Raw genomic sequence first — 23,074 nt, 5'->3', positions numbered from 1 at the left:
CAACGTCAATCACCTCCCTACACTAACTCAAATTAATCATTAAACTTCCAATGACATAATTTTGCCAATTTGGGTCTCAAATGTAAAAGAAACGCAATAAAACTACCTTCTAACATAAAATCTAATAAGTAGCAAAAAGCAATTAAAAAACTTTATAAAATACTTGAGCACTAGCTCTTTAAGTGTCAAAAGAACTTAACTTGACGTACAGAAATACAAAAAATCATGGATATATGATCATTTAATTTGGGTTTTAGGGTTGATTTGACCAAAATTCATTGCTACTATTATTAGCTAATTATGAATTTTTATCAAATCAACTCTAAAATCTGAACTAAATACTAATTAAAAACTTAACACCGTTACCTTCAGGTACCAAACTGTATAAATTTTTTCAAATATAGATATCGCATTAGACCAAAAAATAGCATAAGTACCACATTAAAAAAAAAGTATCAAACTTAGGTACCAAATTGTGTATTAAGCCTTTTTAAATGGTTAAATTTTAATTAAAGAATAACTTAACACTCATGGATATTGAGGTCTAGTTGTATTTATTAGGGTTTAATTGCCCAACGATAAAAACTAAATACAAATAAATTATATGTAACTCGACATCCATGAGTGTCGATACTTTCATAAGTTAACTACAATAAAAAATCAATACATTATTTTTAAAAATACATTTTTATATAAAAATTTTAAGTTTTTCTCATTATTTTAAATATAAAATATTTATTTTTACATCATAAAAAATAAATTAAAAATAAAATCCAATTCAGTTAACTGCATTTTTTAACTTCTTTTTCATTTTATGTTCAAACACCTCAATTCGAATCAATTTTTAGTTTCTCGGTTTTTCTTACTTGATCATACTAGAAATTGTTATTAGAAAAATGTATAATAAAGTAATAAAAATAGACTTTGAAGCATGAGACACTTTTCTTAAGATTTTATTAAGCCTCCAAGATACAACAAAGTCTTAAACCATCTTGATGTCTACGAAACCAACTAAAAATCCGACTAAGACAAGTGCATCTATCAATTAATAGTATAATTATGATGAGCAAAGATATCGTTTCCACGAAGACTAAAAGTACTAATAATAATTATTTTTCTATTATTTAACCGATAAATTTGAATGATTGATTAAAACTAAAATTAACTAAATTAATTAACTAAGAACGCAACAAAGAACAAATCAGGGAAATAATCAGGAAAATAATCAAGTAAACAACCAATAAACGAAACAATACCCAAGAAAGAATTCACCTAGATTTCATTTGTCATTATCAATCTAAATTATGCAATTTCTTCACTTAGTATCTTGATTTGTAGAAATCCCTAAATTATGTTAATATATTTCTTCAAGAATAAGAGCAACTGACTCTAGATTGATTAATTGAAATTTCTTTCTAATTAAAACCTTTATTATCACATTAACTCGATTTATAAATTCCCCTATTAGATTTAATTTTAATCCGATAGATTTATGTCGTCCTATTTTTAGGATTGCATGCAACTCCACTTAATTATGCTAGATCTACTCTTAAACATGGTTTTTCCTCCTTTGATTTAAGCACATCAAATATGATCAATAGTCTAGAAATATTAAACCAAGAATTAAACACACATAGTTGAAAATAAGATCAAGTCTTTATTGCGTAAAATAAAAATCAAAAGACAGAATTCATCATAGGGATCATCTCCCTAGGTATTTAGAAAATTAGTTCATGTTAGCAAATAAAAATATCCAAAATATAGTATAACCACAAGAAATAAAGAAGCTCGTGATAATCTCCAAAAAAATCAAAAAGAAATCTTCAATCTTGATGGAAATCCATATGGCTCACACAGCCGTGTGTCCAAGCTGTGTGGAATGGTCCAACTCGTGTGGCTCTTGTAACTCGCTCCAATTTTTCAGTTTTCGCTCCTTTTGCTCCCAAATGCTCTCCTAAGTATAAAAACATAAATTTAAAGGATTAGGAGCATAAAATTTATCATTAACATCGAATAATCACCCAAAAACGTATTAAGAATGAGATTAAAACATGTTATTTTTAGCAACTATCAAATATCCCCACACTTAAGCGTTTGTTTATCCTCAAGCAAAATCCTCAACTTACACTCAAGTTAACTTCTCTCAATTAATTGTTTTCACTGATATTGTCTTAATATAATTTACAGATAATCATACATTGAAAATTCACACTAAAATAATACTAAACAGCATAGACAATCCAAGTAGCGAATTTAAAGCTTTAAAAATATTAGCCATCTTCCCTATTTCAAAAACTACTTGAAATTCACACTGATATTGTCTTAGTATAATTTACAGATAATCATACATTGAAAATTCACACTAAAATAATACTAAACAGCATAAATAATCCAAGTAGCGAATTTAAAACTTTAAAAATATTAGACATCTTCCCTATCTCAAAAACTACTTGAAATTCCCTACTTTTTTGCGCAATACTCAAATTATTACATTAAGATTGTAAAATATATATGGTTGAAAAAAAAAGATTATGAAAAACATAAAAGATTATATCAATTGAAAAAAATCTAAGACTTAATTAGATGTGATACTAAAAATTTATCCATGCTGTTCAACATATAATCTGAAAGCAATACAAAATAAGAATAGTTGTCAACAAAATAAGTCCCAAATGCATTCAACTTATTACCTAATTTCCATCATTATTGACTACCAACATCTCACATGCATGATTAAACATCTGGAAACAAATTAACCTAAATATAATCTATATTCTGTGTACTTCAATTACTGACAACCCACTCCTCCTAACCCACCTCCACCCAGTACTGCATTTCTGTACTTGTAATTAAACAATGAAACAGATTAGATATTAATTGTCATCTGTAGCTAATATATATGCCATTGCCAATCACAAATTTAAAAAATACACAAGTTTATCCATTCAAACTACATTTATTTCACATGGAAGTAGAGAAAATTGCTACAAATGTGACAGACATGGAAAACAAATTCCAACCATTTAATACGCAGGACCATCACTTTGAATGCCATATATTCCCCATGGGCTTTTGCTTATGCGAGTGGCTATCAAATTCAGCCACTTTATGGACTGCTTAAATAGAAGGGACAATAACTTAGAAATTTGCTAAAGGAACCCTACCTAGCTAACAATGGACCCTCACTGCATGTGCATAGTGTACGAGATTGATGACAAGGAGATTAAGCAGTGTAAACAATAAACCATTTATTGTGTAAGGTTTCCATCTTATCAATAGATTAATTTGTTGTTTTAACAAATAATGCAAACACTCGAATTAATGGGAGCTACATCTTTCACTTTATTTCCTTGTCGTTAACTCCATATTATGACGTCATTCTTCTTCTTCTTTTTTCTAATAATTACATGCATGCTAAATTTAAGTCAACATATTGCAGTATGATCACCTAGTAATTCATGATCATAATGAAATAGCTTATTTCAGGTCGTTGAAATAATATAACTATTAGAATTTGATCATTGCAATATGGACGTTGAATTTTTTAGATCATTTTACTTATTTGCCTATTTGAGAATTTTATAAATAGGATTCATTTTTCCTCATTTTTTACAAGCAATAAAATGAGAGCTTTTCTCATTCTTCTTGATTCTCTCATCTTTCTTTTCATTTTTAAAAATTTTGCATCTTACTAAAATTACATTAGGAAATTCTGTCTAGAAGATTGAATTTTAAATGAGACCGTTTGAGACCCCTCCAACCTTTCTTGAGAATTGAACCTAGCATAATTTTTCTGGCCAAATTTTTCCGACCAACCTTAATGGTTTATTTTTATCTTATTTCCTGAATCCTCATAGAAGAGCAATATCAATTGTGTTCCACCTTCTTTATTTTGGTGTACGAATATTGAAGTCTAATGTTAACTTTGGAGGGCAATGTCCACTACACGATTACACTGATCAAGACGAATTTACTTCTAAGGCAGTAATTCTTTCACGGCACAATGATTCCATCTTTTATTTATGCTTGGTTTATTTTCCAATCAGTGCTAACGAATTTATTTTGCAATCTTATTTTTTCAACAGTTACAAGTGATTGTGGCCTGGTTTTAAATTTATAAACTCTTTCATTTATCAAGAAGGAAAACATAAAAACACAATCATGGATTTTCCATGATGTCTTTTCATTACTTTTGTTTCACTTGAGGGAAAATTCCATACATTTTGTAAATAGTGCTGAGAAAAAGAAAATGTCAAGCAGTTATGGTAAAAACAACAACAACGCATATCATGCAAAAGGGTGTATGGATGTATGTATGTATGTATGTATGTATGTATGTATGTAAGCATGTAAAAGGCTGCAATGAAGCAAAGCTATGTTTCTTCAATTCCCTGACTAAGCCTGTCAAAGTTTGTTCATCTAATCATGGCTGTTAGAGACCGGAAAACGACTTCTTCACAAGGAATTCTAAGACCGGCATCATGGGTAAACCCGAACTCCTCTTCAGCTCGCTGAAGCAAGATTTGAAACTCAGGGTGAGCCAACAATGATATTGGGATTATGTATCTGCTTCTGTTTTCACCAACATATACAACAAAATGGCCTTTAGGTACATCATCAGGGAGGCTTCCTTGATGACCATACCCTTCTTTCTTCCCCAAGGAACGCTTTTTCATTATCTGCTTGATAGCTGTCGTTTGAGGTAGTTTATTTGATTTCTTGATACCCATGTCTTGTGATTAGAGTGAATAGTTAAGGAGGCTAAAACGTAGAGAAATGGAAAGAAAGGTGGCGAGGGAGGAAGGTAATGTAGGTATTTATATACGTGGAGGAAGCGTGGGAAGAGAGAATTCTATGTGGAAACAAAGTCATGTGGTATGTGGGAGAATTGAACAGACCGAGGATCTATGGCTGAATATGCATGCAGGTTTCACGTTCAACTTTAGTGGGACTTAGCCTACCTGGTTGCCTCTCATATGGACAACATAGGTCCATTTTTTCTATGCTTAATTTTCCTACTTTTCCACCATTTGTCTGTCCAGATATATGACTTAGCTCCAACCAGGGCTGAGACAATTCATTAAACAGTCTCGCTTTCATGATGATTTTGTTTACGCAATTGCATGTATACATCAAATAATAAAAGTACAAGTGAGATCGTTCCCATAAGCATTAGTTTTTGTGGGCTCATCCTTTTGTTTTCGACTTAATAGTTTATCGACTATTGATTTTTTTTAACTGGATTTTTATTAGTAAAACTAGATCTCGTGTGCGTGTTTATTTTTTAAAATTTTTAAATAATACATTTTTATAATTTTAAAATATATATTTACTAATTAAATGAAAGTTGATATAATTTATAAACTCTATTAATTTTGAAAAATAATTGACAGACTAAAATAACATAAGGGAATTGTGAAATATTATTAAAATGAAATAATAGTAAATCTATTTGATATAAAATAATAATAACTAAACATCTCAAATAATAATTAAAATTATGCTTTTTTTGTGATCGAAACAAAACCTCATGATAAAATATGATTTTATATTAAAAATTATGAGAAATATAAATAATACAAAATACTAATTATTAACTAAATGGTTTTCTTTATATTAATTTTTCAAATAAATATGATTCATATACCATTTGTCAAGTCGAACTTTATATTGGATTGAACCGATTTGGTTAGATACCATTAATATTTATAAAAAAGTTACTATTTAAATTTAATTATAAAATATATTTGTTAAGTTTTAATGTATAAATTAAGAATGAATAAATAATTAGATTTATAGATTAGATTACCAATATATTGATAATATCATTATATATATAATGTCAACGTCACACATGTTATTTTTGTTAATTATAAAAAGATATTGATTTAAACATTATTAATTATTATCATATTTATATATAAAATTTTATTTATTTTTAATTTATTCACTGATTTTATAGATTTAGAATTTTATTAATTAATTATAAATTATGTTATTTTTTATTTTTAATTTTTAAAATATATTACCAAATTAATTAATTTCACATTAATATACCATCATATTAATTAATATTACTTTTATTATTATCATATAACAATATTAACTAATTATTATTTTAATGTTAATTTAATAATATAGTGAACAATAAAGTGGACTCTCCTTAATTCAAAAGTTTATCAAAACTCACGCTTATACATATATACTAGCTTCTCATGTCACATGCATTGCATGTGATTTTACTCATTTAATATTTAATTAATTTTTAATATTAATTTTTTATTTACAATAATTAGCTAAAAATAATATTTCTTATTTGAATTATTGGATATAATTAAAATATATTAACTTGCCTATTCAAATATCATAATAGAGAATTTTCAAATCATATTTATTTTTAACATTTATTTGTTATTGATTTTTAACATATTCAATATATAATATAGTTTTACTTTATATAATTAATGTAAAGTAACATTCTTCAAAATGATAACTAATATAATTAACTCTAATATTAATTAAGTGATAATTAAAATGCTTATAATTCTATTAAAGTAATAACTCTAATTTATATCAATAAAATTAGCACAAAATTTTAAACTAATAATTTCAATTTCAATTATAATTATAATTATCACAAATTTTTCCTATATTTTATGCTTAGATTTCTATTTAAGTAATAATACTATTTTAAAATCAGCACAATCTTTTTTAACTAATAATTGTAAAATTATATTTGACCCTAAAAACTTTTCTCTCTTTTTTTCCCCAAACCGTTTGCTTTTTGTTTTTTGTTTTGCTCAGTGGCAGTGCCAACCTCCTCCCATCAACTCTTTCTTTCTTTTTTCTTCTTATTCATCACGCACTTTTTCTTTGTTTTCAGTGGGTATTTTTTTTGTCTCCACAAGTTGTGATGGATAGATTGCAATGCCTGTCATTTACTAAAACTCCACCAGCCACCAATAGTTTTTCTTAGAAAGTGGGTGGCTCTTTGTCAACTTCTTAATCTGCTTTTGTTTTGAGAGTATTTTAGAATAATAAATGATTACACGTGTTGATTTGGACATGTGTTGTCTTAAGTTTTATATTTTTTTATCTGTTTTTCTATTGTTTAATAAGTCTTCAGTTTTAGAAGTTTTAGTCTTGCTTATGCATGTAATCTTAGTTTTACAAGTGATTTTAGTGATGTTTTTGTTGTTGTCCTCTTTAGTTTGGTGAATGCTCGATTCTTTTATCAATTTTTGCTCGCTGCTTTGGACCATCCAAGGCTGATTTCTTTATCGTATTAAGTGCTTGCAATCATTCTAGATATGTCATGCTTGAGTTGTGACAAAGCCAATTGTCAATGTGTCATAATGTTCTATTGATGTTGAGGCTAAAACCTTTGTTGTGTTAATGGAGCTTATTCTTCACCATCTACAATGAATATTTATTATTCTTTATCTATATTTGTAAGGTTCCATTCATTGAATAAATTTATCTTTCAAAAAAATAATTGTAAATTATATTGATTTTTAAATGTGTAATCATCAGAACTTCAAGCAAATTACACATAAAATCCCTGTTTTTTAAAAATTTATTGAAATGGGCCCGGTAAATAATTATTTATCGGAATGGGCTCATTTCCCCGAAAGCGCGTCCACGTCAGCACGATGTCAAGGTACATGACAGGAAAACGCGTCCCTGAGGGAAGGGCGTGCTTTATGTCCACGTAGGCAAAACGCTCCCTTAGGGACGCGTTTTTCTCGTTTTTGGGTTTTAGGGTTTTAGGTTTTAGGGTTTATGGTTTATGGTTTGGGGTTAAAAATTAAATAAATAAGGGATTAGAGTTTAGGGTAGAGGTGTTCATGGGCCGGATAGGGCCTGGTTCGAGCCGGACCCAAAATTTTTTTTGGACCGCTTCCTAGGCCTGGGGTCGGGCCAGCCCAAAATATGGGCTTGAAATTTTGTCCAGGCTCGGCACGGGAAAAAATTTCTAAGCCCGAGCCCGGCCCGTCCCGACCCATTTTTTAATAAACACCAAAAAATTATTTTAAAAATAAAAAGAATAAAGAAAAGTATTTTAAATTTTTTTTAAAATTAAAGAAAAAAATATTTATTTATTTATTATGTATTCGAGCCAGGCCATGCCGGGCTCGAGCCAAAAAAGTGGTGCCCAAGGCCCGGCCCGTTTTCTAAACAGACCTCGCTTTTTTGCCCAAACCTATATTTTAGGCCTATATTTTTACCTGAACCCTCCCATATTTTTTGCTCGGCCCATGAACACCTCTAGTTTAGGGTTTGTCAATTAAATAATTTAAAAAAATTTCGAAATTAGATTAGTTTTTGTGTTTATTAATTTTTAAGGAAAAATCAATTAAATTATGGTTTAGGGTTATTTGAATAATTTAATTAAAAAATTAAAAATCAAATTAGGGTTAGGGTTAGGGTTAGGGTTTTTGTTAGGGTTTTAGTGTTTTTAAGTTAAGGGTTTTTAAGGAAAAATCAAATAAGTTAGGGTTTAGAGTTTAGGATTTGTCAATTAAATTATTTAAAAAAATTTCAAAATTGGATTAGTTTTCGTGTTTATTATTTTTTAAGAAAAAATTAATTAAATTGTGATTTAGGGTTACTTGAGTAATTTAATTAAAAAATTTTTAAAAATTAGATTAGGGTTAGGGTTAGGGTTTTTGTTAGGGTTTTGGTGTTTTTAAGTTAAGGGTTTTTAAGGAAAAATCAAATAAGTTAGAGTTTAGAGTTTAGGGTTTGTCAATTAAATTATTTAAAAAAATTAAAAATTGGATTAGTTTTCGTGTTTATTATTTTTTAAGAAAAAATTAATTAAATTGTGGTTTAGGGTTACTTGAGTAATTTAATTAAAAAATTTTAAAAATTAGATTAGGGTTAGGGTTAGGGTTTTTGTTAGGGTTTTGGTGTTTTTAAGTTAAGGGTTTTTAAGGAAAAATCAAATAAGTTAGGGTTTAGAGTTTAGGGTTTGTCAATTAAATTATTTATAAAATTTTCAAAATTGGATTAGTTTTTGTGTTTATTATTTTTCAAAATATGAATATAGAAATATTCAACATATTGTCTTATTTAAAAGAATTTCTATTATATTAAAAATGTAAAAGTAAATTTCTATCTTAGTACATGAAATAATATAGAAGAATTTCTATTTTATTACATCAAATAATATCAAAATATTCAAAATGTTTGTAAAAATATATTAAAATAAAAATCAATCTCCGTGCCCGCCGAATTTAGTGCCACATGGCGGCCGTCGACGGTTACGCGCTGGATTCCTACTTTGTCCAGCTTCCGGCGGGGGTTATGGTTGCTCCGGCGGGGATTCTGGTTCCTCCGATAGGGTATCTGGTTGTCGGTGTTAGGACGATGAGCCACCTTGATAGAATAGTTATTGTGGAGGTGTTTGCATCACCAACGGCGAAGCTGTTTGAAACCCATACGGTGATGGAGATTGGTAAAAAGAAGAGCTCCCCGATAGCCCCTCTTGCGATCCTTCGTGCGATGCTGGCCTATACATCGACGGTCCACTCGGCGTAACGGAAAATGGAGATGAATCGGGCCATGGACTCCAACCTACCATAGGACTCAGAAAAGGAAACATATAAGGGTTAGGATACATAAAAGGGCTAGGATACGCACCTGGCATCATCTGAAAAGGCTGTGTCATCGGTATCGTTGGTTGAACTACTGGGTCGGGTGACTGTGTCGGTGTTCTCGCTGGGCCTGGTGATTGAATGGCCGTTGATGATGGGCTGGGTGAATGTTTGGGCCTCGTAGATGGGCCTGCGTCGTCGTCCCTTCGTCTTGGATTTAAAGGCCCACGTCGTTCCCTTTGGACACGTAATTGCTGCTGCCTCTCCTCCGTTGACAGTAAATACGGCTTGCCATGGATCCTAAACCATAGCATGTATTCCGGCACGCACGCTAACTTCGAAACAATGATCGGTTCCCGAGTAGGTATATAACCATACCGATCTTCCCACATTTGGATGTAGTAGGACCAGAATCTCGGTCAATCCGTATGTAATTGTCGTAGATCGATTTTGTGCTGATCATCAAACACCTCAGGTGCCACGAGAATCGGTTGTCTACATCCAAATTGCAGTAATACTCTGTTTGACTGGTGCATCTTCACGGTCGCATAGTTGACCAATGGTACTTTCGCATGTCAAGCGTTCGGATTTTGGAGGTACTCATCCGGAATTACTGCCCGAATTACCGGATCCTCGTATTGTGTTCATTGAAACTATATGAACATGAAGGAAATATTAGTTATATATATAATACATAATAATAAATACCAAATACTAAATACTAAATAACAATCGACTAGCTCAATAAATAAATATCAATTTTATTTATTACTTGTGCTTCCGACTGTTGGTCTAATAGAAGTTGTATATCTTCAAGAGAGGTAGGTAATCGAGCATAACTTGCCGGATGGTTCCACCTAATTAAATAAATTTTTAGCATACTATTATTTTTAAAATCTACGTAATAATTGTAAAATCTAATATAAAATTTACCTCGTTATGAGTGGGAATGTATATGGGTGGTCCACTCGAGGACGTAAAAATAGAAAGCGAAACCCTGCCCATGATTGCAGTAGTGACAGGCAACCTCTGATTTTCTCTTTACTCGGTCGTGTCGCCCAGCACATCTCTCAATATAATGTTGCCAACACGGCAGACCCCTAACTCAATTCACCAGCTGCTCTAAAATCAATGAGTTTCAGCAGCCATTTTAGATGTACGAGGTTCCGTGACAAGTCCGACATCAGATAACCTCTAATTATCTGAAGAATGTATGTTCGAGCATATCGGATTCTTTCTACTTCGGTTGAATCATCATCCGGATCCGGGAATGTGTCTCGTAACCAGCCCATCTCGATCCGACCTCCGTTAATTTTCTCCGGAATAACGCCCAAAAGCTCATAGCACACCGCTCCCCAATTGCCAGATTGAACAGACCCGATGACTGGGTTCCCGTCCACCGACAATCCCAATTGCAGATTGACATCTTCCAAAGTGATAGTGCACTCTCCACATGGAAGATGGAATGTGTGTGTCTCGGGTCTCCACCTCTCAATCAACGCACTGATAAGTTTCGGGTCCAACTTGCATCCCCGACCTACCGTTGCCACGTGCCAAAAACCCACTTCCCGCAGGTAATTCTCTACCAACGGTGATGGAGGACCATGCATATTACGGATATATAGCATTCCAATATCTGATCTACAAACTTTTATAACAAATAATAAATTAATAATTATTTAAAAATGCATAAATAAAAAAATCTTAAATAATATTTAAAAAATAAATTTAACACTTACCATTTTCATTTGTTCGACGGATATGTGCTTGTTATCAAGACGAATCAAATCTCCGGCCATTGCTAAATTCATACAAATTTTTACGATTTAAAAAAAATTAAAAAAATTAGAATTTTTTTAAAAATAATTAAAAAATAAATATTTAAGAGAAATTTGAGAGCAAATTGAGAGCAAATTGAGATTAAATAGGGATTTGAGAGAAATTTGGAAGGAAATTGAGAGCAAATTGAGAGGAAATTGAGATGTTGTCAAGAGAATAATAGAGAAATGATTAATTTGTGAAAAAAATGAAAGGTGGGGGGTTTTGAGAGGAAATTGAGATGTTGTCAAGAGAATAATAGAGAAATGATTAATTTGTGAAAAAAATGAAAGGTGGGGGGTTTTTTATAGTTTTTCTTTTACCGTTGGGGAGTTCACCAACGGTCAAAAATAGCCATTGCACTGTTCACGTGCGGGGAAAACAAGTCCCCAGGGACGCACTGACGTGGCAGGAAAACGCGTCCACGTCAGCGCGCTTTCTGTCCACATGGACAAAGCGTGCCCTTGAGGACGCGTTTTGTTGCCACGTCAGCAGATAGCGCGTAGACGTGGACGCGTTTTCTCGGTATGGGCCCATTCCGGGAAATAATTATTTGTTGGGCCCATTTTGGTAAATTTTTAAAAAATAGGGCTTTTTTTGTAATTTGCCCCAGAACTTCTACAAAATTATAAATATTTTTAGATGTATAATTATCACAATTTGTATTTTACTTCAACTTTTTTAACTAATAATTCTAAATTAAATATTATATTTATTTTTAAATATAAATTTAGTGATATGATAAAAAAAACATTCTCATCAGTTCAAAAAAAATTTCAAACTCGTGCTTTTTATATAGATTATAGGTTCTATTTTTATTGAAAAAAAAACTAAATAAATACGTAATAGAAGTAAATTCTCAAAGTAGTAAATCAAATTATGCACTTGAACTCTTCATTAAACTAATATAATTAATAGCAAATGTAAAATTTAATTGCATCAATTAAGCCTAGTTAGTTAAGTGAACGAAAATGTAGATATATTCTTATCTTAAACACGAACTGACTTATTTTAGGTCTTAAGTCCCTCAAGATAAATTAAGATTACTAAATTGGTGCCACTGTGATTCCATGTAAATAAAGTATATAATGATAAATTAGAATAAAAAAGGTGATGGAAAACCAAAGAAAATAAGAGGTTTTACTCTTTTTGTACAGTTTCATTGTCCATTTATTCCTTGAAAAGGAATGTTGCACACACGCATTTCAATCCCAATTACCTACAACCAAACCATAAAAATACTAACACCAAACCTCATTTAATCCATATTATGATAAATTTATCAATTTTATTACTTTTGGTATTAACAAGAGGGTTTAGTAGATTTGAATCCAGTTTTTTTTTAATCATTTTTATCTAAAAATATTTTTAAAGCTTTTAATATTAAATTGATAGATTTTGTAAATGTTGAAGGTTAATTTTATTGAATTTTTTAAAATTTAAATAAAAATTTTTATAAACATTGATTTTTTAAAACTTTAATATCAAATTGAGGGTTAAATTTATTATTAGGCTAATAAATAAAAGTCAAGTCAATTTTCTCTGACAATTAATGGAAGAGTGATTAAAATATTTAATTTTGAAAAATTAATTGTTGGATGCTTAAAATAAAACCAAAAGCATAGTGAAGTGACTATTTTTATAGTTTACCAAATTTTATTTCCCACCCAAAGGCATGAAAATTGGGATGAAGAACTTGTTTAAACTGTAGTAATAATTTATAAATGATAATATTTCGCGTAATTGGGTTTTATGAGCGATGCCTTACTTTTTTTAAATAAATTTGTGTGTATTACACAAAGTGTGTAATTGTTGGATATGATTATTAGATATGACATAACTTTTAAATGCATTAAAAAATGGGTAAACTGCTAAAATTGTCACTTCTGTTTGTCTTAGGTTACATTTTAGTCACTTATGTTTGAAATGTTACGTTTTAGTCACTTACGTTATTGTGTTGTAACATTTTAGTCATTGAGTCGTTAATTATCGACAATGGTGTAATGGTAAGTTGTTGTGGCACATTAAATCATCATTTCAAATGAAAATTTTAGGTTAAATTCTACAATTGGTCCCTATATTTTTTCATTTTCAACAATTTAAAAATTTTCTTTTATATGTTCTTTTAACTTTTTTTTTCATTCTCTTATGCTTCTCCCTCTATTCCCCCCCTTTTTCATTTCTTTGAACATAGTTTTTCTATGCTTTCCATTTGTAACTAGTCCACAAGCTTGTCTCACTCGAAAAAAATTAAATTGTTCAAAAAAAACATAGAAAAACTACGTTGAAAGAAATGGAGAAGGGAGTAAAACAAAGGGAGAAACATAAGAGAATGGAAAAGAAAGAAAGTTAAAAAAAACATAAAAGAAAAAAATTAAATTGCTCTAAACGAAAAAATATGGGGACCGATTGTATAAATTAACTTAGAATTTTTGTTTGAAATAATGATTTAATGTGCCACATCAGTTTACTGTTACACCGTTAACAGAAACTAACGGCTCAGTGACTAAAATGTTACAACGTGATAACATAAGTGACTAAAACGTAACATTTCAAACATAAGTGACTAAAATGTAATTTGAGCAAAAAAAGTGACTATTTTGGTAGTTTACCCAGTAAAAAACTATTTTTTTAGAGATTTGCAGCGCTGGGTTTTTCGAAGATGAAGGTCGACAGTTAGTTTTGGAGATGCCTATCATTTTTACCTCCATTTGGTCTCCAAAGTTCCTTTCCTCTTGATCTGTCAGAGTGCATACGCAAGGATAATATGGGGCGCTGCCACGGAGAGATCTGATTGGGTTTTCATCGGAATTGAAGGAAGGTGCTGTTATTTGTTTTAATGGTGTCTGTTCGTTTGCTGGTTTTTTTCTTTGAAAAAGTTTGTTCATTTGTTTTGTTTTTGGTAATGGATTGAGACGTGGGATGTAGTGAAACATTTAACACCACCATTTTCTTTGATTTATAATGAAAATTTATTTTTTTAAAAAATTATTTGTTTAGATATTAATGTGAAGTAAGAATGGTTTAAAATAAAAAAAAAAGATTAGGGAGATAACTTGTCCTAGCTAACGAAACATGATTAATTCCTAAAAATAAGAACATTGAGATGATTATCTAGATTGATAATATATGGATTGAGCTTAAATTAAACTCATTCTAAATCTGTTTTAAAATTTATTTATCATTCTAAATATGTGTTTGACTAACGTGTATAACACCTCCATATATCAGTACTACTCACTGCCCTGATCTTGAAACAAGGTTGACGCTGAAGCCATAGTTTTTGAGTCGAGAATCTTGATAACCTTGCAATGCATGGTGATATTTGAGCCGAGAAAAGATGGGCCTGTACCCTGAAGCCTAAAGAAAGCCCACATAAGCAAGCACCTTACAACAATAGAGGCTTAATTTTAATCCCAAGTAAGAGTAGAAATTAGCCTGATGGCCCTCATCTCTCTCGGTCTTTAGGCCCTGCCTTGTCTGACGAAGAACTTTCTTTCACCACATTCTTTGATATTTGTTGCGCTCCATCGATCCCAACTCCCAAGACTTTCACAATTTGCAGCAATTTTCATTTTTCAAATTTCTACAGGGTGCCCCCGACCTCCCCTCTTACTTTCTCCTGCTTCCCAAGCAACAAGCTCTTATTATTCTTTTGATTTGTACATAAACAAACGATTAATAGGGGAGGGGAAGGAATGGGAGAAGGGAGAGAAGGAGACTGGGAGTGCAGTGGATGCAAGAACAGGAACTATGCCTTTAGATCCTTCTGTAACAGATGTAAGCAGCCTCGTCTTCTCGTTGACACCAAAACTCCTGCTGATTCCAAATGGCTTCCTCGTATTGGTGATTGGATCTGCACTGGTCAGTTTATACTTCTTTCTCTTTTCTTGGGCTTTTTTTCCTTATTATTTCCTCTTATTACTCATGTTGGTTGATTCAATTATTCAATTTAAGACTATACATCAAAAGTTGGGTTCTGGAGTTTATCTGTGTTATTAGCTTTGATAATAGTTGGAATTTCATTAGCTGAGATAGAACAAAGGGCTTGTCAAAATTCCATATTTCCTTTGCCTAATTAAAGATTTACGATGGGTTGTCTTTAAACAATGACTTGGGGAGAGTTTTATTGAACTTTTTTCTGCTTTACTTATGTTAATTCGTGGTAAAACAGCTGGTTTTATGGTAATTGTTGACAGAGTTGCCATTTCGAAAGCATAACTTTTGGCTGTTGTATGTTTATGAATGTAACATGTTAAATGAAATATAGTGATATGTGCTTTGCGAAGTTGAGGTTAGGAAATCAGTATCAATTAGGTTGAGTGGTTTGTGTTTTTTGTATGTTTACTTTGGTATGGGATGAACTGGTTGGTGTGCGTGTGCTTGGCTTCCTTGTCCTCTTCGTGGCTGCATTGTGGGTTGGGGTGTGTGTGGCAATGGATCAATAGCTTGCACTAACAACAATTATGCATCAAGAGAGAAGTGCAAAAAGTGCGGGCAACCAAAGGAGATTGCAGCAATGCCAGCAATTGCAATGCCTGGAGCTTCTCTCCCAACCTATTCACATTATTTTGCAAGGGCCCTAGGAGCACTGGAGCAAAAGATGAATGTTGGATTTGTAGGCAGTGGTGCTCCCCAACAGTTCCTTCCTTTGAGTTCCAATTGGTCTGTGGGAGGGGCTGATAATTGTGGACTTCAGTCAGCACCAACATGGCCTGTTGCTGGAAACCAATCTCCTGGGGCATATGCAAATCCTGGTAATCAGCCCCTTTCTGTTCCAAAGGGATGGCGAAATGGTGACTGGATTTGCAACTGTGGCTTCCATAATTACTCTTCACGTTCACAGGTCTTATCTTGCTGCCTAAACTGGATTCAGCTTTCTTCTTTTTACTCATTACGAATTCTACAAAATATTCCATGTTATTTTTCTGATCCAATCGGCTGTTTTTGCAGTGCAAAAATTGCAATGCATCCATACCACCAGGTACATTCATTTGCTTTGTTTTGCTTTTAATGCTTATATTCTGATATGATGGTTTTTTTTTTTGTACTACTAGTAACTTAGTCTTTGCCTCTTTCTCATTTTCCTTTTTTGGGTTATATAGCACTTGGAACTAAGCGATTAGCATCTGAAGAATTTGTACATGATTGGGATCATAAAAGATTAAATTTAGGAAATGTAAGTAATCAGTTCTGTTGTGGTATTTATAATTATTGTTATTTTCCAGCAGGGTTTTAATTTTTTAACTACTGAACTACTGTGTCCCCTTTTTTGGGTTTTCAGGGCAAGGACGAACAACTGTATCCTGGATTTGACCAAATGGTAGGAGCCACCAGTGACCCAAAACCTGGAGCATATCCTTCCTATCCCAGTATAAATCCTGCTGTGGCTTCAAATTGGCCAGCACCCATTCCGTTTCCTCCTCAAGCTGCAACAACTCTTCTTGGAAAAGGGTAATTTTTTATTATGTTGACCCCTTATTACATGCTTGTTGTATATCTTGGACAAAGTGATTCATTTCATGAGTTAGATGATACTTAACTCCTTTGTCAACATATGGCAATGATATTTTTTTCCAGTCCCTTAATCTTGTTAGATATTGTAAATGATTTTTAGCTACTGGAACTGGTCCTGAAATCGGTGTTGTTTGCTTCTAGATTGCTATTTAAAGTTCTCTTGCCTCTTATTGGTTGTAGGCTTGAATGTAGTATCCAATCAGGTTTATCTTCCGTTTTTTGCATCTAGATGCTGAGTCATATGTCTAGCAAATATGATATTTTTCATGAGATTCACAGGATTGCTTTTTAAAGCTACAAATTTTTTAACATCGTTTATCAGCGCAAAACAATGGCGTAGTGGAGATTGGATGTGTGCAAAATGCAACAATCACAATTATGCATCTCGAGCTCAATGCAACAGGTCAGTAGCTAAGTAGTGGCTTTTACATGCTGAATTATGCGAGGATTGTGGTCAGCAGAAATATGATGTGATTGATGTGCCTTATATCCATCAATAATTTGATCATTTGATGTCTGAAGTGATTTAGTATTAGAAATAAAAACTGCTTAATATTATATATGGTTGCCTGCATAAGATTATGGAATTTTTCTTTGTTCTATTAGTGGGTTCTCGTACATTAGCTACTTAAATAATTGCATGTAATATGTATGATAATTGTGGAAATTTTGATTTCTGAAGACATTGTCTTCACTGCATCTCTGCAAGAGCAGGGGTGAGTCCATACCATGGGAGTATAACAACAAATAGGTTGACAGTTTGACATTGCGGACTTCCCTTAAAGGAAGATGTTTCACTTTATTTTGGAGAAAACTCACCGGTCGGTGTTTACTTTTCCTTCTACAGGTGTAAGACTCAGAGAGAGACAGTGACTTAGCTGGTAAATGCTGCAGTGTTGCCATTTAATGCAAGTTTTGATTCATAAGAATTTTTCTAGCACAGTGCGCAGGTTCTCTCCCTCTCTCTCTTGTACAACAAAAAACCAAAAGCTGTAGATTTGGTTTGATTAGTTATGATACCGATTATGAGTTTTGAATTGACAATGGTGGAGAGCTTTATATAACTTCTCTATAATACTAAATTGTATAATTTGGCTAGTATTTCTTGTATAAAATGTTGAAAACCTTGTGGTGTATATGCATCTGATGTGTTGGACTGAGATCTAACTGCCATGGCAGCTTTCTATTTATTTCTTTGTTTATCTGGTAGCAATTTTGAATGGTTTTCACATGCTAGTAGTTATGATATTCTCTTTTCCATCCCAATAATGTTGCTATTGAATCTCGGATCCAATTATAAAGGACTTATCATTGCAGAGTACTCAAACAAAAACAGCAACAACAAAACTAGACGTCAGATATTTAGTGTAAGAACATGGAATCATGTATCCTCCATTCCTCACAAATTCTCTTATTGATTATGTCTTCATCAATGCCGTTGAGTCCTGTTATTCTCATTCTGACTTCTTTAATTATTTGCATGACCTGCCTGTTGTTAATCTTTCAGTAGAAAAGAGTCACTTGTTTCTGTCTTGCCGAAGGTGTGGTATATGGAGGCTGCTTAAGCAATTTGCAAGACTACGGAAATAAAAGTTGTCTTTGAGCTGGTGTATGGCCCAATGGATCCCTCTCTACCATTCTACTACCCTCCTCAGTAATCCCCAAAGCTGCAACATTTGCCGTCCTATGATTTTTTTAATTTTTATTTGGGGAATATCTGCAGCTCCAGAAGATGTGGTTCCTTGACGCCAAGTCTTGTCTACTTAACATGCTTAGGGATATAGAGAGTGCACCAAACAAATCGATGGCACCCCACCTCCTGAAATTTAGGTGTAAGAGCTTCCCAAGCTGTAGCTGTAGAAGAGGTGTGCCCAGGTACACTTCAGATGACTCCTTGCTCAAACCTGATCAAGAACCATGTGACTATTCCCTTCATGTTAAGTAATTGCCTCATGCTCCACACAGATCTCTTCCTTTCAACACATGGAATTGGGGCCATCCTATCTACAATGATCCAAATATCATGAAAAAGGCCCATAAGTGCTTGAGAATGCATGGCGGCTCAAGAGCACCCTTTGATTCTGGTTCGCCAATCCACTTGTTTGTTCCTTCCAGGAGAAACTAGAGCATAGGTAAATAACAAGTGCCTGCACCAATAATTATGTAGGTTGAAAAGAATAAGACCGAATCAGTTATATGCTGTCCAACTAGTGACCGATCCTTGGTTACTACGGTAGCGTATGGAAAGAGTGCCAAGTTTGAATTCAGTAGCTTGTAGGTCTCTTTGCTGGATACGTGAGTAAAAACTCACTTTGGGTGTTGTTGGGTTGTTGCCAAATAGGTGCTAAAACAAATCTGCAATGAACTCTATACTCACAGCACGGAATCTAGGCTGCCTTTGGTGAAGATTAAAACATCATCTGCAAAACGTAAATCCGTCACTCTCTACATTTGGAACATACTTTGTTATCTGCAGCAACGACTTCTCAATCTTGAAATACATTTTTACTGGTATTTTAATAATATAAAATTATGACTTACCACAATAACATTCTATAATGAAAAGCTAAACGTCTTTAATTATGATTTGGAGTTTCTTATTGTTGTAATTAACTATTTTGAATAATATTATTTTACCATAGTAAAAAAATACTCTCTCAAATGAATAAATAAAAGATAATAAGCAATGGAGAGGGTTCCATTCCATTGCAGACAACGGCCATCGAATCGACCTATACGGTATACACCATTCCCTACGAATTCTCATCCGCAAATCTTCAAAAGGCTACCCCTACAGGTATCCACCTCCATTCCCTCCTTCCACTATTATTACTATTTTTCTTTTTGTCTTGTTCAATGTTTTTTACATTTTCTTTTTATAATTTCCATTCTTTCTTTACCTGAAAAAATGGGCAATTTTCTCATGATTGTTCTTTCGTCTTAGTAAGCTATTATTTGATGATTTTTACGTTTTCTTTTTATAATTTCCATTCTTTCTTTACCTGCAAATGTGGGTAATTTTAGGTTCTTCTAATGGTTGTTCTCTTGTGTTAGTATGCTTTTTTCGTTTTTCTTATAATTTTTATGTATTTTTTTTATTATACCTCCTCCATAACACACCTGCATATGTCACCCTTGAGCATCATTAGCAGCACGTCATAAGTACCTACGACCCTTCTAAACAGGCGAAGTCAGAATTTTATTTTTGGTAATTGGAATTAAATTATATATTTTTATAATAGTAAAAATATAATTTTATTATTTTAATAGTCTATATTTTTATAATTTTTAAAGGATTAAATTAAATTTTTATCATTTTTAAGGAGACTAAAGTACAATTTTATCATTACTAATTTAAAATTTTATAAACTACAAAAGTCTAAATGAAATTTTTTTTATTTTAGGGGGATTAGAATCCTGTCAGTTCTCTTGAATTCGCCACTACTTTAATCATGATTGGACAATCATTGATTGTAAAGTCACTCTACATTGCCATATCATCAATCTATAAAGTTATATATTTTTTCTCTATAATGAAATAAGATGTGATTTTGCAGCAAACATGTTGCTTACACGTGGTATTTTATATATAACCCTTCTCACCTCAATAGGAGGAGCATATAGATAATATTTTAATCAAAGTGATTGAAATTGATTTTTATATATTTAATTATTTAATTTCAAATAAATTAATGTAAAGATAAAATCTTGGGACCTTAATGTCTTAGGTGTAACTTTCACATTGTATAAATTATATGTAGGTTATCTTTTGATTTATTTTAACTTAAATTTCATCATGTATAGATTCTCTCTGCTTCGGATATATTTTAAATATTTTTACTTAAATTGCATTATGTGCGAATCTTTTCTACTTTTGATATGAATTTTTAATAGCATGTGAATTTTATTTTTAAATACATGTAAATTTAAGTTTAAATAAAATAATGAAATTACATATTTAAATAACACAAAATTGTTAACTTTAAAATTTTAGAAGATATTTATGTCCATCACTTTTAATAATAGGATATATATGTTTTGAATTTTTGTAACATTTCTAGTAGTAGGCTTTACTTAGAGTTTTCTCAATGTTTACCTCTTTTGTTAATTTGATTTTTTTTCTTGAACTAAATTTAATCATTAATGTTTCAAAAAGAGTCAAATTACTTTTTTAATGAAAATGTTTATTAAAACATTAATTTTTTAACGATGTCATTATTTATCTTAAATGCTATGTAAACAAATAATTTAAAATCGATAAAACTATTCAAAAATAAAAAAACCATAAAAATTTAATATGCAGTAAATTTAGATTGTTATACAAGCTGTTATGTTTAATAATTTAATATTTTAGTTAATATTTAAATAATAATAATTCAATTTTTTTAAAAAATTAACGGGTTAAATTTAACTATTTTTAAAATATTAATGACTAAATTTAACTAAATTAATAAAAAAAGTTAAATTGATTTACTAGTAGACGAAACAAAGTTGAAACAAGAAAATAAAGCTTTGGGTTGGTAGTGGTAGAGATTGAATCAAAATAAAACTAGTAAAAGGAGAAAAGGGGGGGGGGATATGTGGTCCAAAGCCAAAAGAAAACCTGGGTGCATCAAAATTTGGTCCACCCTAAAAACCCTAGAGCTGGAATATATATATAAATAAATAAAAAAAGAGAGGGTGTGGGTTATCAAACTTGATTACGGACAGTCTATCATCCATTCTGGGTAAGCAAAGATTAGAAGAAAAGAAAGAGAAGGGTGTGGGTAGGGTTTGGCACAGTCACTATCTTAGATTTAATAGAGACAGAAGAAAGGGAAAAAGGCAGATGCAGAGTGAGGAGATATGGAATGATATTGTGATGTATCATTGCAGATATGGCGGAGAAAATAACAGCAATTGGGATGATTACCCCAAAGAAAAGGATGTGTACTACCCCCGCTATACGTAACTAGCTAGCCCATTTCTTAGGACTTCTGAGATAAGCACTCTATTTCTTTTTTATTATATATATTTACACTTTGTTTAATTTTAATTTTAATTTTATTGTGAAATTAAAATATAAAAAATTACACACATACGAGATTGGAATTTAAGATACCTTGGTTTTCAACTTCACCCTTTTAGCTTGTTTTTTAAACATAATTTTTTTTCACTTATGTAGAAAACAAATGAAATTTTAGTTAACAATTTTGATGTGATAAGTTTAAGTCATATTATTTGTTATTTTTGTCAGTAATTTATTCTTGGTTCTTTTATTATAAATTTTATATAAAAATATTTATTTCATTTTAAATAAACAATTCTTTAATAAAATTTCAACTAAATTAATATTGTATTGGCTTAAAAAAGGATTCAAAAAAAAAAAAGAATTTGAGGTACTAGAAAGAAAAAGAGAGTGGAATAGAGTTTAGAGAAAGATAAGAACCAAGTTACCGACAAAACCCACATGGAGACGATCAGAGGAAGAGAAGCATTAATGCAATGCATGATAAGGAGAGGAAATCTCATGATGTTAATGTCTGAATCAAAACACAATCTGAAAAGTTTGAAAGAAAGAGGCTGCTGCTGCAGTCCTAATTATTGTAGAAAAATGGAATACGACTGACTGTTACTTGTTGAACTCAAGGTGTATGTAATACTACAATCCCCTTTTTCCCCCCTTAAAAAATATTATTATTATCCCACACTGTGCAAAAAAGGAGGAGTTTTTTATGTTTGTATGGAAGGAAACAAAGAGAATGCAGAATAATGGAGAAATGGGGGTTTACGTAGCCAGGCAACAAAATCTCAAGAAACTGTAATCTAAATAAATTTCACTGTATCTCCAATCCGTTTCAACTTTAGCACGTAAAAGTGTATCGATTTGTATGTTCGAAGAAATATAAAGCCATGCTGCCTTTATGCATGCACGTGCACCACATGGAATTTAGGACAATAAAAAGTTAAACTGGAAAGATGAAGAGGTTTTTAATTTTTATTTTAGTTAAAAAGAGTTTGGCGTTCAAAACTCGGTTTGCCAAAGCTGCTTTGTTTTACTGCACATGGAAGCTGGTCCTAAGATATGAATTCAATTTCCAATACTTGTTGTACTTGCAAGACCTACCTAGGGAGGGTATCCTCTTAACACCATTTCTCAT

General features: G+C 31.7%; 2 protein-coding genes across 8 annotated transcripts; one reads left to right on the top strand and one right to left on the bottom strand.

Moving 5' to 3' along the window:
- Window positions 1–4,148: 4,148 nt before the first annotated feature.
- On the bottom strand, window positions 4,149–4,799 carry LOC107915923 (auxin-responsive protein SAUR50). Its single transcript, XM_016845112.2, has one exon. The coding sequence runs from the start codon at window positions 4,728–4,730 to the stop codon at window positions 4,416–4,418; it is 315 nt and encodes a 104-aa protein (XP_016700601.1). The 5' UTR covers window positions 4,731–4,799; the 3' UTR covers window positions 4,149–4,415.
- A 9,281-nt stretch (window positions 4,800–14,080) lies between these two features.
- Window positions 14,081–19,517, top strand: LOC107914260 (uncharacterized). 7 transcript variants are annotated; one of them, XR_001688755.2, is made up of 11 exons: window positions 14,856–15,281; window positions 15,866–16,263; window positions 16,371–16,401; window positions 16,523–16,596; window positions 16,702–16,871; window positions 17,257–17,337; window positions 17,782–17,884; window positions 18,252–18,301; window positions 18,442–18,543; window positions 18,658–18,809; window positions 18,900–19,517. XR_001688755.2 is itself a non-coding variant. In XM_016843123.2 (7 exons), exons 1-7 carry the CDS (start codon window positions 15,116–15,118, stop codon window positions 17,810–17,812), a joined length of 951 nt encoding a protein of 316 aa, XP_016698612.1. In that variant the 5' UTR covers window positions 14,081–15,115; the 3' UTR covers window positions 17,813–18,124. The 7 variants fall into 7 exon arrangements, 1 of the variants encoding a protein (XP_016698612.1); XR_005919673.1 differs by having other exon boundaries at window positions 18,442–18,809; window positions 18,900–19,066; window positions 19,276–19,517; XR_005919677.1 differs by having other exon boundaries at window positions 18,252–18,319; window positions 18,442–18,809; window positions 18,900–19,066; window positions 19,276–19,517.
- The last annotated feature ends 3,557 nt before the right edge of the window (window positions 19,518–23,074 follow it).

The sequence above is a fragment of the Gossypium hirsutum genome, chromosome D10 (genome assembly GCF_007990345.1).
Source record: "Gossypium hirsutum isolate 1008001.06 chromosome D10, Gossypium_hirsutum_v2.1, whole genome shotgun sequence".
Lineage (NCBI taxonomy): Eukaryota > Viridiplantae > Streptophyta > Magnoliopsida > Malvales > Malvaceae > Gossypium > Gossypium hirsutum.
This window is presented reverse-complemented; position numbering and strand designations above follow the sequence as displayed.